We start from the raw sequence: 17,664 nt of genomic DNA on the forward strand, positions 1-17,664 counted from the left end.
AAGGGTATCAGGTTGTTTTATTGCTATTGTGTCTGCCTGCAATACAAATATTCACAAAATCAGACAAGGTAATTACAAAAAAAATATCTAATTTGTATGTGTAATGTTCGTATGTGTACAATATACAGAAAAAATCTATCCACAAGTAGAAAGTAATTTAGAAATGGGTTCAAGAAGGAAATAAAGACAATCATGGTCAAACATAGCTATTTATTTTCTCTTATAAACAGCCTTCAGTTTCTTATTGGAAAAAAAAACCCTAGAATTTAAATATTTTGTCCCATCACATACAACAATCTGTATACATTATTTACAACTCTCAAATAAACATGTTGCAGATTTTCAGACATTCAACTTTTCTTATTTTAATCAAAAGCTGTTCTCATTTAAAACTAAATATCAATCAGTGACTACAAACTGAAGCGATATTGGCACAGTTAGCTTACAGTAAGGGTGCTCATCTTGCATTTTGTATTTTTACACCACATTTTCTCCTCTATATTGTAGGATTCTAAAGGAGGAGGAAATGTTAGTGTTGCTTTTGTAATTTTTTTTTTTGCCTTCAAAAATGGCCTTTTATTGAAACCTCATTCATTTTTATTGCATTCTTCTCTCTCTTCCACTGCACATCAAGGTATGTGCTTCTAGGTACTAAAGCAACACAACCACAGCATACCAAAGTAGTAAAACAGCCATGAAAATAAGTGTTCCCTCCGCGACACATCTCTGAAAAATGTCGTTAAGTTGCAAACGTACAAAAATAATGAGTATAGTTTAGTGGCTATAAAAATTAATTTCCCCTAAAAATACAATACTCTATGAACAATTTAGGGAATTGGTTCTTCAAACAAAAAACTTGATTTGATATTTACCTAGACTGCAATCTTAACCTGGCAAGAGGAAAAACATAAGACAAGCAGGAAAATAAAAAGGTTTAACACTTAAAATAACCAACATTAGTCTCATCTTAGAAGATAACTAGGAAAAGACGGTGGGCATCCATAAAACTGCTAGTGGTTCTAGTAGTGCGGTTTAGAAAAAAAAGACAACTGATATCAGCAGTGAAGGAAACAAGGTTCAGTGTAACAGGGAATCTTTCAGTGAAAGGAAAGCAAGTTGTCTGTGTTTGTGCTGCAGCTCTTTAAATACTCTGACTAAAAGGGGGCAGTTTATATACAGTAATACAGCACTCTGGCAGGTAGGAAGGGGGGAGAGGGTAGCAAGAACAAGAACAGCTATCCAAAAAGGATGTGTTTACAGTAAAAACTGTATCTGGTGATCCAAGGGAAAGGGGGGCAGGGTCCAAGAAACAGAAAGGAATAAACTGAAAGGTAAGTACAGTCCATAGCAGCAAGTAGATATCCTTACCTGTTACATGAGTGTCAGGGAGACTGGGAGAGTGATCAGTTCCTAAATACTGAATAAGGACAGTGCTCCTCTACATCTTAAACTAAAAGCAAAAGTTCAAAAGCTCTACATTGCATAGTAACCAGTAAAAGAAGCTTGATACTTGCAGACAGGCCATCTGCCTCTAGAAACCTGTTTTCTTCCTTCAGCTACCATTCAGCTACCTGCAACAGCAGAATGTGGCATTTTTATCTTCTATTTGCATGATGAATTTGTATCCCTGACTTTAATTTGAAAGACTTGAAAAATTACTTCTGGGAACATGCTGTATCCACACCATCTAAACAGTGTCAACACTGGCAACAGTGGCTGAACTTGACGAACTTAAGAGTTTGCCCCATCCCACCTCGAGGTAGATGACCTCCTGAAGTTACCACTCAAATCAGCTACATGGTCTAGTGTGCTGGTAGCTGAAAACCACCACAAACAGTAGAATTTAAAGGACCCTATTACACTGGGAGGCCTCAGCCAGTACTGGCAACCCAGCCTGGTTGAACCCTACCAGCACTGTCCACTCCCAATGACAACAAAGCTGGAAGTTTTTGTCTCCAAGCACTCATGACACATAACCGAGTCCATTTTAACATGAACCTAGAACAACATGGGGTTTGTTCAGGGTTCATCTCTCTGGGTTTTATTGGGGGCTGAGGGGGTGCCCTCCCCCTTCTCCCCCAGTAAATGCACTGTTTTATAAACACATTCACTCAATCCAGATTCCATCTGTACAACATGGCAACTTTCGTTTAGCATTTCAATGTGCCCTTACTTCAAGAGTGTAAACGCACATCAACTTCTGGTCCCACACCTTTTTGAAGAAAAAAAAAAACCACACAACTAAAAGCTGCAAATATATACAGCATAGGGATACTAAATCCCAAACACTGCATACATATATTAAATATCGTTAATTTCAAGTGTTGTATAATTAAACAATGTGTTCATACAGCTGTCAGGCAAATCATGATCTCCAAGCTTTTATTACATGCCTAGAAACTATTCTGTAAAGGTGTTTTCTACTGCCAGACACTAAATACAAAAAATACACTATCCATATAATATGACTTTTTTTTCTTTTTTCTTTTTTTTTTTTTACATAATACATTCTAAATCTTGATTGGACAAACTGCAGCAGATGCCTCTGAGTTTCTAAAATTGTCTACTAAAAATCCAACCAAACAAACAAAACCCAAACCACACCTTCAAGAGCTGAAGTATGCCAAAAACGAGAACTACTGCACTGGTATCACTCCAAGCAAATCCTCACTTCTAAATAATTTTCTTTTGAGTTTCTTGCTGGTACATGACACTAAACCAGTGAGACAGCTTGAAATCTAAAGGAAGGTACCTCCTATTTAGCACCTTGGAGCAGGGTACTGCCATTTTCACTCTCATGTTCTTGCTGCGATGCGGTAACATGAGCTCTAGCACCGATTAAAGGGCTCCTCTCCAGTAAGCGTTATCAGCACAGCGAACATCCACACGCAGCCTCTTGAGCAACACTGACTCAACTCAGCAAAGCTGTTTTCATTGCAAAGTTTACAGGACTTTTATTATCAAACTGCAGCCACAGTGCTCTTCATGCCTCTGTAGCTGGAAGTTTTCAGTCACTAACACTCCTCAGATAGCAGCATGCACAAAAGGTTGTGTAAGATCATGTTCTTAAATTCAGCTTCCTGCATGACCACAGTCTGTTTAAAATCGACAGTTCAAATCTGGGAGTGAAGCTGCTTCTGCATAGTCAGGTGGATGCTGACCGCTTCTGTAACTCTGAAAATACTAGTGTCTCCTACATTACTCGCTTCTGAACAAAGACAGCCCTCCAACCCTGCACTGAAAGCTAGTACCGCCACCCGACTGCTCCCAAGCCAGGCTCATATAGTGATGTCCAGCTCAGATGTCTGGTGTGCCACTCTGTTCAAAATGGTCCTGCAGCTGCAGACATCACCAATGATGTGCGAAGTCCGTGGCAGTACTGCATTCCCAGGTACCTTGCCAAACGCACCATACAGCACATAAAAAGGATAAAGCACACCAGAGGCATGCTTTTTCTCTGATCCTTCAACAGGAGATGTTCTGCCTATGGGAGCTCCTTCTTTTTTATCAGCCTCCTAATAGACTCGAGGCAGCAGCATTTAGGCTACAGCATAGACTGACTCTTCCACTGGCCAACAGAATCACATGGGGAAATCCCATGTTTGCCAGAATAGCAGGACTGACAAAAGCATTGGGGCAAATACTTCAGTCAGAGGCAACTCACCAAAGGGAACTGCGCTCATGCTTCTTGTTTGCTTTTGCCTCGTGCATATTTTTCCAACCCCTAATTCCCTCAAGAAGCAACACACATTAAGTATTTCCCCTCTTTTCCTCCGACATGTGTGTACGCACACAGGAAAGTCAAGATCCTTACTGGCTGAGAAGGGGTAAGGCCTTACTCCACCTTTCTTAAACTAGGAGTTTGTTAAAACATTTGATGGAAAGCTCTCTTTGCATCATCAGCTTGACTTGGTGTGGACTGTGGTAACTCAAACCCAACCCCAAGATTTGACATTAAGAAAAACACAATATAGAAGTCCTTTCCTTTGACAGCCACACGTTAAGAAAACTTGTGTAATTCACTGTGATGTAGAAAAAGCCAAAAGATAAGGATAACTGAACATTTCACTTGTTCTTTGAGCAGATTGTAATGGGCAATGACATTGATCTGCAAAGGAGCCAAACACATTCTACATTTTCTTGAACGGTAATAAAGCTTCGAATGAAGACAAGGACTGTCTTAATTACAAATGCTAAACTGCAGGTGTTTTGCAAGTAGCCTCTCTACCTAATATTAGTGTAGCCAAACCTAAATTCAGTCTGAACACCACTGCATGACCATTCCTCACTATGCAGCACTCCATGTTTCCATTTCTAAATAATAAGCAGTGAAACAAGTGCACAATGCCTATTTCTGCCTCAATATTAGGTTCTCTCAATTGTTCTCAAGATGGGGGGAAGGGAGGGCAGATAAATAAATGAGACACAGAAGAGGTAACAAAAACAGTAAACTGCTCCTTCAAGAAGCAGTTTAAGCAGACTATGAAATATTTAGCTATACTGAAGCTAACACAGTTCTTAAAATAAGCTTCAGATGCTTCGGAAATACATCATTTTAACTCCAAAGTAGCAATTCTAGTCTCCCAAATGAGTACATCTTTATTACTGTACTCAGAAGTTTATCAGCTGGCTATACTAATGGCCACTGACATATTTTACAGGCTGTTGCACAGTTTTCCACTTTACTCAGCATTTTCAGTCAAGCAAAGGCGCACAAAATGTAAGCTCATCTTTTCTGTCATATGCTAACCTTGGCTTCACCTGCAAATTTTTGAAGTTCAAGAGTCAGTCAAGCGTTCACCAGTCAGTTTAAGCCTTCATGTTATTGAGGGCTAAAAATGGTGGGTTTGTGCAATCACAATCTAGCAAAGCCTGGCAACATGAACTGCCTAGCATACTGTATTTGGCAACTAGCAATATTGTGGGATAGCACGCTGCAGAACCTAATGCAGATTTCTTTGAACCCAAATTAAAATGGCTTTGACAAAATCCATAAATAAACAAGAGAGCTAGTCATATGGGTTTCTGCCACGGGAAACATGGCTGATACAGTCGCAGCAGCAATTTCCAAGTCATCATCTGCAAATCATCCCAAAGGTTAACTTCTCACAGGCGATTCTCATTTCTGGTGTGCGAAAACACAAGGCTAGAGAGGCAAAACACACCAACCCAGGTAGAGGAAGGCCACATTTTGATTAGCTTTTCGCAGGAATAGAAGATGCACTTACCAAATCACAACCTGCTAAAAATTCACCGGTACATTCCTATTACTCTACCCAGCTGCTGTAGTTCCTTGGAGATGGGCTGCAATTTTAAATGGGGTAGAACACCATAATGCTAACTTTAATCCAAAGTGGTCCGTGAAATTACATTCCCTCCAAGATACATCTTCTACCACAGAAAACACTGCCCACCAGAGCTCCTCCACAGAGCCAGGCTTTTTACTCATAACTTACATCATTTCACTACTTATTTTTCAAGCCAGATTTTTTTCTTATTATTACCCCAGTGCATTTTTACATATATATATACTGAATATTTCCCCTAACTGTATTTGTGCAAACTAACTATTCATTTGGCAAACACTAGGAAATTCAACAGAAGTGACTGACCCAAGTTGACGCTTCCCTGGTAAAAAAAATAAAAGCAAATATGAAAAGCCAAAACCAATGGCAACAGACATGTAACTACTTGCTAAGCACAGGTTCTTTATATTTTGACACCACCTTCATCATTTTGCTTTAGTGACTAGAACTTCACTTTCCTTTATAAGAAATATCTAGTTTTGAAATATTCTGTGTTAATCTCTAAAAAAATAGGACAAATATTTGTATTAAAAGCTGGAGATCATTGATTTCAGTAAGTTATGGCTTTTTTTTAGTGTAAGCATATATATTTTTTTCTATAACAAGTATCAGTAAGTGTCCTGGGTGTTAGTCCATATTTTCTGTTTCCAGCAATGTTCAATATTGTATGTGCTTTGCACCTCAGAAGTGAGTCTGCCAAGGCACTTAGAGAATGTAAGCAAGTCTTTTAGGGACTTCATGAGAATGGGCTACCACTGACAATACAAGAACCCATCCACCAGCAGAGTCAATCCCCCAACCAAGCATGTTTCCTTTATAAATGCTCAGCACCTGCTAAAATTCCACAATGAATAACAACAATCAAAAAGTAACAAAAAAAAAAAGTTATTTACCACATGTCACTAACAGATAAAAGATTTCCCTTAAGAAAAGCACAGAAAGTAGACCTTGGCTGTCATCAATAACAGCACATGTTTTTGTTTTTTTTAAAAAAAAAAAAAACAAACCAACAAATTAACAAAAAAAATACCACACGCTTGCTTAAAGAAACAAGTGATTTCAAGAAATCCTCTTCCTTTTATCTGTCCTTAGAGGTGAGTTTTTCAATCAGTTCTTGAAGTGGTGCAAGTTCCCTTCTATCAATGAGGTTGAATTCCTGTAACAAGGGTGAGGAGAAAGACATACATACCAAGTTTCACATGTGCAGCTCACGTGAGAAGTCTTATTCAGATAGAAGTTATTTGGTAATAGGCTCTTCGAGTTCAGGCTTAGCCACTACAGCATTTTCTGCCCATCTGCCATTAGCTGAATAGCAGCGTTCAACTGCCTAAAGCTTTTTCCACCAATTGAAGGAAACGTAAGATGATGCTCTTTTTTTATACAGAGAGGGGGGGAATGTAGCTTTGAAGCAAGCACACCGTTTTCAATCTAGCTTCAGACACTGTCCTTCCTCTTTCTTTTGTTAAGAATTACTGTTCTACTGAATTATTCGCTAGGGAACACCTTTCAGTATTCAACTTTGTAGCGAACAAATGCTTCATTGAGAACTTTTCCATTCCTGGAATGCTTCTAGCAGTAAATATACATCAGAACACAGTAAGACACTATCTGTGGGCCCTGGATGCACTGACTCTCCCACAAACACACCAGCTGTTAAGGAACTGAAGGGGTATTACTTTGATACGCTACTTTTTCCATAATATAAATGTAATCACCATGCTCCCGCCACACTTACCTGAACAAAAAATATAAAGTGCTTGAAAGAAGTGTTAAGGTGTGCCTCTTCCTGTAGCTGGATCACAGGATCAAAGTGCTGGTGATAGATGTGAGCATAAACTCTGAAGAGACGCTTTAAAATTGTCTTTGCCACCGACATGAAATTCTTTGGGAACGGTACGCCTAGAAATAAGAAAACAGATGGCTTATTTTTAAATGCCCATGTAATGTTCATGTATTTTGAAAACCATTATAACCCAACCCTCTCTCTTGCACAAGAAAGGCTGTTCCATTTCACTCAGCGATTTCACCTGCGAGTCACACAATATACTTAGGCTGAAGCACAACAAGCAGCTCTTTGGGAGACCAGAGGGACGGCTTCTCTCCCTTCAGCAGACCAGTGGCTCATGAACTTTTTTCAAAACAAATCTGATGACACTTCTATGCTGAACCCTCCTAGCTTCAACTTCCAGGCACTAAAATTTGTTATGCCTCGGTACAGTTCCTCAAAAAGCCTTCTCTGACGAAGACCTTCCTCCCTTCTGGGAGGATTCAGATACCCAGACACCGATACCTAATACACTTAGAGATGCCCTCTCAGTACTCGCCTGGCCTCTGACTGCCAGCGCAGAAAAGGGAAAGACTCCTGCAGGCTCAGAGTCTCACCAATAGCTCTGGGCGTGTGTCCAAGATAGCACAGGGTACTCCAAGGGACACCAGATACCTTTGAGCAGGTAACAAAAAACACCTCTCCTATCAGCCGTCAAGTTTTACATTTCTCTTGGCTAAAGTGAAATCAGAAATAGGCTGTCTTCCACCTGTCTCATGCCCTGCAAAAAGACTCCTGTCTCCATCCTGCTCATCACCATCCCTTAGCCAGAGGCTACTGCTTTCTTAACTGCCTGCTTAGTGTACTCCGAAACACGCTCCTTTCAGTCATTTCAGTGAAAATTACCCAGGACAGGTTAAAAAAATCAGCTTCAACAGCAGATCTTTTGTCAGTGCACAAGTTTTGTTAACATCAGTTAGGAAACAGCAACCAGCTACTGGGAACAATAATCTCTTTAGTTGACACATCCGCAGGCTAAAAAAAGATACGTATCAACGATCTAAAAAGATTAAACCTGTCTAGCTTCTCATCACAAAGCAGTTTTCCCAGTCAGCTAAGCTGTTTTGCCCTCTCTCTCTCCAACTGTTGAAGTCCTGTTTGAAGGCCAGAAGCTCAAGCTGGATGCTGTAGGCCAATCTTGATCTTACCAATGCTTTAAAACTCTCAGAAATAAAATTTTCATACTCCTACTTGAGTTGCCCTGTTTACATATACACCACATTTCCTTTGCTGGCTGCTGCATTGCATGGGAAGTTCATGTTTAGTTTGTTATCCATTGTGGCCTTTAAGGCTCATTCTGAATGACTACCTTTCAAAAAATACATCCTATTATAAGAAAAAAAAAAAAAGTCTTCAGCAAAGTATATGCTGCAGCTAAAGAAAGATCAAGTCCTGATGTAGCCTTTTGAACATAACTTTAATATTAACTGTAGCTATTTAGTATCATTCTTATTAGTAGTGGACTTCTACCCCAGCTCTGAACTCTACCCTGCAACACTAAAATGAATGCTATAGAATGCAAATAAACCACGCTTACGTCTACTAAGCTGGGAACATCTAGCTTTTTGTCACTTCTTCACAAACTAACCAGCCTTCTCTGCATATCTGCTTAACTCTGAAGTAAAAACAAATGTCACTTGATTCTGACAGGTGGCCCTGTTTCTCTGAAGAGGCTTACTGCAAATGTGTCAAATGCTTCAGAAACTATTCACAAAATAAAAACAATTAGGAGATCTCCCTTCCTTTTTCCACAGCGGATCATAAGCCTATGAGTAGTGGTGTACTGGAAAACTGCCAGTTAGGAGCTTTAGAACAAATAATCCTTCCTGCCTCTAGAAGCAGGGTTTTCTTCCTGTTACCATTTCTGAACTGGTTGTCGGTCATTATTTTGCTCCTACTTTTCTCAAAGAAACCACTTAAACATACATCTTTCATCTTCACTTGAAAAAAAGAAAAAAATTATCATCAATTTCAGATCAAAGATGCAATTCAACTTCTTTGGAGGTAACACCTAGGAGAAGATCCCCACAAGGACCAAACATCTTTCCTGCCATCAGAAAGCTTTCAGTTTGTACCAATTACTGTTTATAAGGTTTTGAGACCCTCTGCCTTATTTCTAAGGAAACAACCCACTGTTCAAAATGAAAAAAAACATCACTTTTGATCAACACAGTTCCTTATTTAATAGAAACAGTACTTCCTGCATTCAGAATTGTGATAGATGGTTTATTACTATTATTAACACATGGATCAGAGTTCATGTACTACCACACAAATTTTATCTCAAGAGACAAAAATGCCTTTACATATATAATGTAACCTTTTAAAGTTGCCCTACTCATCAGCCATTTAGGAGACTTTTTAATGTTATAAGACTTGAATATTCCTGTACAACTGTAATCCAAACACATTGTTCAGTTTTACTTATTTACTTTACCTATTTTAGAAGGAAATAGCGTTTCATCATCCAGCTGATCCTGGACCCAAGTCATCAGGTAATCAATGTACTTTGGTGCAGAGCACTTAATTGGTTTCTTTATGTTTGTCCCATCTGCCCAGTGGTACTCATATCTGGGTTGGGACAACAACAAGAAGACATTTCTTAACACAAGTGAATCATTCACATCAAGGCCTGGAAGGCTGCTCCTCCTGCTCCACGCCCCGCACTCCCACACCCTCCCACAGCCCTTCCTTGAAACTAAAGTCCAAATGCTCCCAAGCCACCCACAGCTGCTCTGTACCCGATCTCCCCACTGCAGTTCTGCTTTAGCTGGACTCTCTTCTGCAGTCTGTGAAGGCCTCCAAGAACTTCATCCTTTACAGCACAGCTCATACATCCTTGGTTGCAATGCTCCTGCCAAAATGCACATAGCAGCCTGCAGTCAAACCTGCATCTCTATACATCAACAGGTGCTGTGTGCGTAGGTGTCCAATACCTGAAAGGCCAACAGCTACTTACTCTTTTTTGAAGCTTCCTGCCTGCCTCCCCACACACACATAGAAGAAAACCATTACAGCCCATTGAAGCAAAACATCAAGAAGTTACATCAGATTCTCACACAAATAAAAGCTAAGCTACAGGTCTCAAATCCGTGAAGGCACCCAACTGACTTCTAATGTGAAATTTCACGCAACCAGCCCTAGCAAAAGGCTTCCCTTCACCTCCACCAGCAGAGAACTACAAAATGAGTGGCCATGCTCAATATCTGCAGCAGCTGGCACCCAGACACATTAGACCCCTAAAACCTAAGGATTTCTCTACATTTGAAATCTTCTTACAGATTTTGCATAACTGAAGACCAAATTACACTGGCTCTTGCCAGAGATCCCAAATTATAATTGTGTTAGAGACACAGAATAGATTCAGAGGTAGGTTAATGTCATGGAATACTACTACAAAACTGGAAGCTGGTATGAAGTGTCTTTTAGCTAACAGTTAGAAAAAAGCTTCTAGGCTAAATAGTCCTCCCCAGAAAAGGTTCATATCTGAAGGTCTAGTGCTACCATGCAGCACACCAAGACTCAGAATAATCTGGGTTTCCAAGTTATACCACTGACCCACTTAACAATTGTAGGTCAATAACTGTCTTTTAGCTTAATTCTTCCTTCTGTACATATGGTTATGTCACACCTTTACAAGCCACTGACATGACCATGAAATATTAAAACGTGTGCTCTTTTTATCCTTTTCCATTCACAGAGCTAATAAAAATTGACATCTTTTAGGAAGCACATTTAAAGATTCCAGCATCATTAATTTTAATGTTATCACTTTAACTTCAAGAATTTCAAAAGCCATGGAAAAATGTATTAAGCAGTATCCATTTAGATGCATAAGAGAAACAAGTCCTCATGATAATAGAATTGAACAGGTATTTCGATCGGCTTGGGGAATACAGTTGACACACATCCAGACACAGGGAAGGATGGTTCATCTTGGCAACAAATAGCTTAACAAAACCAAACACTTTTAACATTGGGAGTCTGATAATACCAGCTTTCAAGTGAAGCACAGTGTTCCTTTCTATGTCTTGCTGAGTACAAATGCACGTATCTTAATATTCCTTGCCAATCTGTAACATCTGAGCAGTTTCTTCTCATCAGCACAGAGCTGTGCATAGCCCTCTCTTTTAGATCTGAACACAGCATCATCTCTCACGTCAGTTTTAAATCAGCCAGCCTTGCTCAGCCAGCCAGCACTGCTGCAGAACAGCTATCAGTGGGGTGAGCCTGCTGCCAAGCCAGGAGCGAAAAGGAGCGAAACAAAAAAAACCCCAAAACCAAAACATACAAGGATAGTGATGTCAGCTCAGTTACGCTTAGACAGGAAACATACGCACTACATCTACAAGTTATATCTCAGTTCTTAAAACCTCATGAAGTTCAACAAGGCTAAGTGCAAGGTCTGGGTCAGGGTAATCCCAAGCACAAATACAGGCTGGGCAGAGAATGGATTGAGAGCAGCTCTGAGGAGAAGGACTTGGGGGTGCTGCTGGACAAGAAGCCCAACACAGCCAGACAATGTGCACTCGCAGCCCAGAGAGCCACCCATGCCCTGGGCTGCACCCAGAGCAGCGTGGCCAGCAGGGCAGGGGGGTGATTCTGCCCCTCTGCTCCGCTCCAGTGAGACCCCCCCTGCAGTCCTGTGTCCAGCTCTGGGGCCCCCAGCACAAGGAGAACACGGACCTGTTGGAGAGAGTCCAGAGAAGGCCATGAAGATCATCAGGGGACTGGAGCAGCTCTCCTGTGCAGACAGGCTGAGAGCTGGGGTTGTCAGCCTGGAGAAGAGGCAGCTCCGGGGGAACTTACAGCACCTTCCAGTGCCTAAAGGGGCCGTCAGGAAAGCTGGAGAGGGGCTTTTTACAGGGGCCTGTAGTGATAGGACAAGAGGGAATGGCTTTAAGCTGTGAGAGGGGAGATTTACATCATATGAGAAAGAAGTTCTTCACCGTGAGGACGGCAAGGCGCTGGCCCAGGCTGCCCAGAGCAGCTGTGGGTGCCCCATCCCTGGCAGTGCTCAAGGCCAGGCTGGACGGGGCTGGGAGCAGCCTGGGCTGGTGGGAGGTGTCCCTGCCTGTGGCAGGGGGGGAACTAGAGGGTCTCAAAGGTCCTTTCCATCCCAAACCACTCCGTGATTCTTTTTAAAATAATTACAAGAGATGTTATTAATAGTTAGTATTTCTACTTCTGATAGCATTCTCAATTTCGTTGTTTTTTCTTAGTACAGCAGTAGCATACCACAGTGTTTGGGCTGCAGCCACCACCGTTTAAACCTTCCCTTGCTATCTCCAATTAGTATTGTGTGGAGACTGGAGGTCTTCCATTTTAAAGATCATACACATAATTTTATACAAAACTTAATTGTATCTGATAGATCTGGCTTCTGATGCCGTTTAACAAATTCAGTTTTGTCAAAACAGTAACTGGGAGAACATTTTCACAATAAACAAAATTTACAAGCTATTACGAGTGTGCTGCTCACAATGGTATAAAAAAATCCCATTTTCATAAGGGCAACAAATCTAAAGGTCTGTAAGCATTTTAAAACTGCATCTCAAGACACACACAAAAATTCCACATGCTCTGAATGGACCACCTGTCTTGAAAAAATCAGCATTCTTCACCACCCAGTATTACCCTAATACTGATATTTAAGTGGTATTAACATAGGACTAATATCAAGACTTAGATGAGGTGCCGGGTTCAGTCTATAGACCAAGGAAGACAACAAACTACATTACACGCTAAAAATCTCATCCAAATATCATACATCCATAAGAAACCTACCTACCTCCCCACTCCCCAACACTATGAGTTAACTCTGCATGTTTTAGAGGAAGGGATGCCACAGAACGACCCTTAAAGTAACACAGCTCTTGAGAAACAGCAGATAGGTCCTGACAAAAATGAAGTCATATACAGAATCTGAAAGTATTCCAGCAAAGTCCCCACACTGCACGCAGTGGGTGTAATGTTCACGGTTGTTCCTAGGCTGTCAAAAGGCTTGGGGTTCACAAGGAAGGGGAAAATGAACTCTTCCTAGAAGGTTAAACATGCCACTGATAACACATCAAGAAGCCTAGCCCAACTTCTTAAACAAAAACAGAAAATCAAAACACATCCAAAAAAACATAACCACATATTAGAATCATTTGAGCTGGTACAGGAAATGAAGGGTAAAAATCACATTTCTAGCTCAAGCTTGTGAGCAAACACCTACAGCTCTGGTGATAGAAACCAATTAACCTTATTGTGATAGGCAGTTCTTCTACAGAAAATACATTTTTAGAAACCTCTAAAGTTTAGCAGATCTTTTTAGGGGCAAAACAATATGTGAAGGATACAGCAAGAAATACACAGTTCACTTCACCAAGTGCAGGGAAGAATAACAATCCCTAACAACTCTGGCAGAATTCTTTCATATGAATAAACACAAGTTATTTGCCACTTTTAAACAGAAAACCCAACTATGCCCCTCACACTGAAAAATATCCCTAAGCATAAACAATCATAGGACCAGCTCCTCTACCACACAATTACATGTACATGGCCAAAAAGAAAAACAAGCAAACACCAAAAACACCCCACAAAAACAACAAAGCAAGAAAAACCAGCCTGACTAAAATTAAAACTGTCACCTTGTCCAACAGCAATAAAACGCAGTGGCTCAGTAACATCTTTTAAAAGATTATCAGACATTTATGCGATCCTATCATGTCTGAATCTCAGTGCATCTGTATTACACCGAGACTGCTGAAAAATACTGTTTTGACCCTCAGTCATCAAGTGACACAGGCAGAGAGAAGTGCACCACAAAAAGGCAAAAGGATTGCTATTGTGAAGAGCCCGTGTATTTCAAGGACCTGTTGACATGACTTACTCCTTTTTTTTTTTTTGTTGCAGACACACTGGGCAGAAGACAGCATGTGAACATTCAATTACGCTTATTACACCCACGTAGGATTTGTGGGATCTGCCCATGTTGGAATGCCCACCTATTCTGATGTGAACATATCAAGACAGAAGCACTGCAGACCAACAAACCTCAGGAAAAATCAGAAGGATCTCACCACCATTAAGAGTGAGCTTAAGGCACTCATACAAATGCCCCACTTCAGACTTCCAGCTTTGAAAAATGCAGCAGCCATGTTCTTCCTTTGTGCTCTTACTGAAGACTTACAACCAGGGAGGAAAATAAAATTCTCCTCACCCAATGCTGTTAATTTAACAGATCACTTCTATGCAGGTTCTGAACTTATTATCATGCATGTTGTGCTGACTGTGACACTGCAACTGATACAAGGCTAGCAAGAAGCGATAACCAACAAGGGCTTGGTTGGTTGGTCTTTGCTGAAGTGAAAAGAATGGAACATTACCGTGAGTAATCCCATGTTTTGGAACAAATGGAAACCAATACTTTTTTCAAATTGTTAGACAATGAGCTGTACAGCAGGAGAGGAAAATCTGCTCTTGATCTTTACATCAATCCTTAACTAACACCCTGAAAAAAGCTAGTCAGCAGTCCTTCCAGAGAAGACAAGTCCAGAAGAAATGAAACTGATCCCACAGCACACAAAAAATTACTCGCCTCAGCTAAGCCCTTCTGTTAAGATCACTACCAAAAAGAACCAGTGGGCTGGAGAAGTAGCCATACAGCCCCCAAGCACATGCTTAAAAGTAGCCCTTTAGAGAAGACAACCTTCCCTGTATAAAAAATAAAACACAAAAAACCAGACATGAACCTAGGTGACTTGTCTGTTGACAGGGTCGTCTTTCGGTTGGGTTTTGGTTGGGTTTTTTTTTTCCTTTAAAGGGCTTTTAAAGGCAGAAGATAAGTACTAGGCAGGGGATACAGGAAACATCACACTTCTCCTCTGGTTACCCTCTCTCTTTAGGCATCTGGTTTAATTTTTCTAGACTGCTACAAGTTTGTCAGCTATGCTCTGAAAATTGTGCCTACGCCATGATGAGTTCTGAACAGCTATGCCTAAGTATGCACCAGCACCTTACAACCCTTTTTTAACATTTCAACCATAGACGCTTTTCCAGCGGGAATGCAAAAATCAGATTTTGAAGCCACAAAGTGCTCGCCACTTTGGCTCTCTCCAGCTACTCATGCTACTGCTGCCTAATCTGTTTCAAATGACCTTATGCAAGTTGTTTCATCTAACTCATACTCTTTTGTCTGAAATAGATGAGGATGCAATACTGGTAGTAGCTGAGCCATGGATGTAAGCAGACAGCAACCTTCAGCCTAGAAGCACTAATGAGCACCTAAGACTCAATGCCTCTTCAACTAATATAGCTTGAGCCAGAAGAGAATAGGAAACCGAGATACGTAACAGAAGGAAAAAAAAAATTCATAAATATCACTTGCTTTCATGCTGACATGTTTTCCAGCAGTGCCTCCCTGGAAAAAAAATTTGCAGGCCACCTTTTGAGTGAAGGAAAGCCACACTCACTCAAATTAAAAAACATTATATATGCTTTGCTGCCTGTCACCACTGAACTCACAAATCATTCGTCCATGTGCTTGGCTGGCCTCAGCCCCTCACGTGCACACACACTTCTGGTCCTTCCACAAAACCCACCCCTGAGTACAGGTAGGGGCTGCAGAGTTTGCGGAATGCTGTACGAATCCTATAGATACCTCATTAAAACCTTGGCAGAATGCATCCTCTAGCCTCCAGCATGTCTTTCCTACCCTGCTTCATAACTATTTGAGTATGATACATATTGCTATCAACGGTTATCAGTCTCTTTGGAGAGAAATAAATTGTTTAGTCTGGCAAGCAAACAGCTAAGCCTTTAATAATTAACCTCCACCCCCAAATAACTGCTTCTCAGCAGACAAACAATAAAGCAAAGAAATGTTTTTATGCTCTTATTTATTAAATAAGAGTCTTTTCTGCACGCCAGACAGACACACAAAGCAGACAATGGGCTACATTATTGCACAAGCTTAAAGTTTTTTTGCATAATGGTAAAGTTCTATTCCTTTTGTTTTTCACCCTTCATTTTGCACCAGCAGGTCTGCCTGCCCACGCTGGTTTTGGCAGTCCATTTTTAGTTCAAGAAGGTGGTGCCAAAGCTTCTCTTGGTCCACCTGGCTGCTTTCACCTCACAGCAACACCCTTCTGCATGCCCACTGCTCTCCACCACACTGGCTAGCAATTACTGGCTTCAAACAATAACAACACATGTCATTATCTAGGAAGAGGAAGTGGAGGAGAGGATTGTTTTTCTATATTGTTTATTAAGATTTTACAGTAGCTTAGAAGGAACCAGTGCCCTCCCTCGCCACTTGCTTAGAAATGCAGGTATTTTCTTCTTTGGAAGACACTAGGCAGTTAGAGAGCAGGAAAAACCACAAATGTTTAATGTCTGTACAAAAGCATAAGCAAGAATCAAAGAAGTGAAATTTAACCAAGGCACAGGGTAGGGGACTCATATCTACAGGCTACAGACTACTAGAAACTGTAGCCAAGTTTAGCCCTACAATACCTACTCCAAGATTCTGGTAAGCCCTAATTGAATGCCTGCTTATAAAAACTTCAAATTTTAATTTAAGAAACCCTCATTAACAATTCAGACCCAAAAAAGGGGGGGAAAAGATTTTTTGTTAATCGGTTTACTTCCCAGGCTAAAGAAAAATCAAACCACCAATAAAAACCCAAATAAAAAAACAACCCAAACACCCCACCTTTCCATTCCCCACTCCCTTAACAAAGGTTCAAAAAATTTTTCCTTCCACAGGTAACAAAAGCAGACATCCTTTCCCCCCACAGAAGTTATCTTTGGTACTCAACTGAGATAGCCTCAAGTTTTCAAATACAAAATCACCTCACCTCGAAAACTACACACACTCAACACTGTGTAACAAATGATCTTACTTGGGGCCAGCAGACATCACAGGGCAGCTCTCCTCTGTGCAGAAGTCTGTAATGGTTCCATAAAGCATATTGATCTGGTTGAAGAAGTCGACAGCTGTAAAGCATTTAAACCATCAATTAGCACCCTGCAGTGTAACGGCAACACAAGCTTCCCACAGCCTTAACTGTAAAGTACACACTGCTGAAGAGGGTCCTGGAATATTCTGGGGAAAAAAACCCCATTGTTACTGTTTTTTAAAATGTATTACAAAGGAGATGCAGAATTCAACCACCAACTTTCTACAACGGCCTCTGGCAAAGCTGTCCACTGCAGCAAAATCTTCATTTGAATGAAGCAAAGGGAAAGAGAAAGCTCAGTTAATAACCTTTTCTGAAAGTCTGGTGCATTTTAGTAGAATCTCAAATTCTACTAGCAAGTCTGGAATAAAACAAAAGATTTTCAGTGTAAACTTTCCAGCTAGAGACAGCTGTTACTCATTAGGTGACACTGACTTCCCTCAGGCTTCGTACTTCAGAAGACTATCTTTTCAAAAAATATTTCATAGAATCACAGAATGGTTTGGGATCAGAAGGCACCTATTATATATGCCTTTTAGATATTCCATCTATATGGAACTAGATGATCTTTAAGATCCCTTCC

The 17,664-nt window shown here is 40.7% G+C and overlaps 1 protein-coding gene across 2 annotated transcripts in view; it reads right to left on the reverse strand.

Moving 5' to 3' along the window:
* The window catches only part of MOB1B (MOB kinase activator 1B), a 44,644-nt gene continuing 26,980 nt past the window's right edge, over window positions 1–17,664 (reverse strand). For both annotated transcript variants that reach the window (XM_037392303.1, XM_037392314.1), the window contains exons 3-6: window positions 17,025–17,118; window positions 9,569–9,702; window positions 7,042–7,205; window positions 1–6,462 (exon numbers count right to left, since the gene is read on the reverse strand). In XM_037392303.1, coding sequence (XP_037248200.1) covers window positions 6,385–6,462; window positions 7,042–7,205; window positions 9,569–9,702; window positions 17,025–17,118 — 470 coding nt within the window. In that variant the 3' untranslated portion in view covers window positions 1–6,384. The remainder of the gene's footprint in view (window positions 6,463–7,041; window positions 7,206–9,568; window positions 9,703–17,024; window positions 17,119–17,664) is intronic.

Source organism: Falco rusticolus, chromosome 1 (genome assembly GCF_015220075.1).
Source record: "Falco rusticolus isolate bFalRus1 chromosome 1, bFalRus1.pri, whole genome shotgun sequence".
NCBI lineage: Eukaryota > Metazoa > Chordata > Aves > Falconiformes > Falconidae > Falco > Falco rusticolus.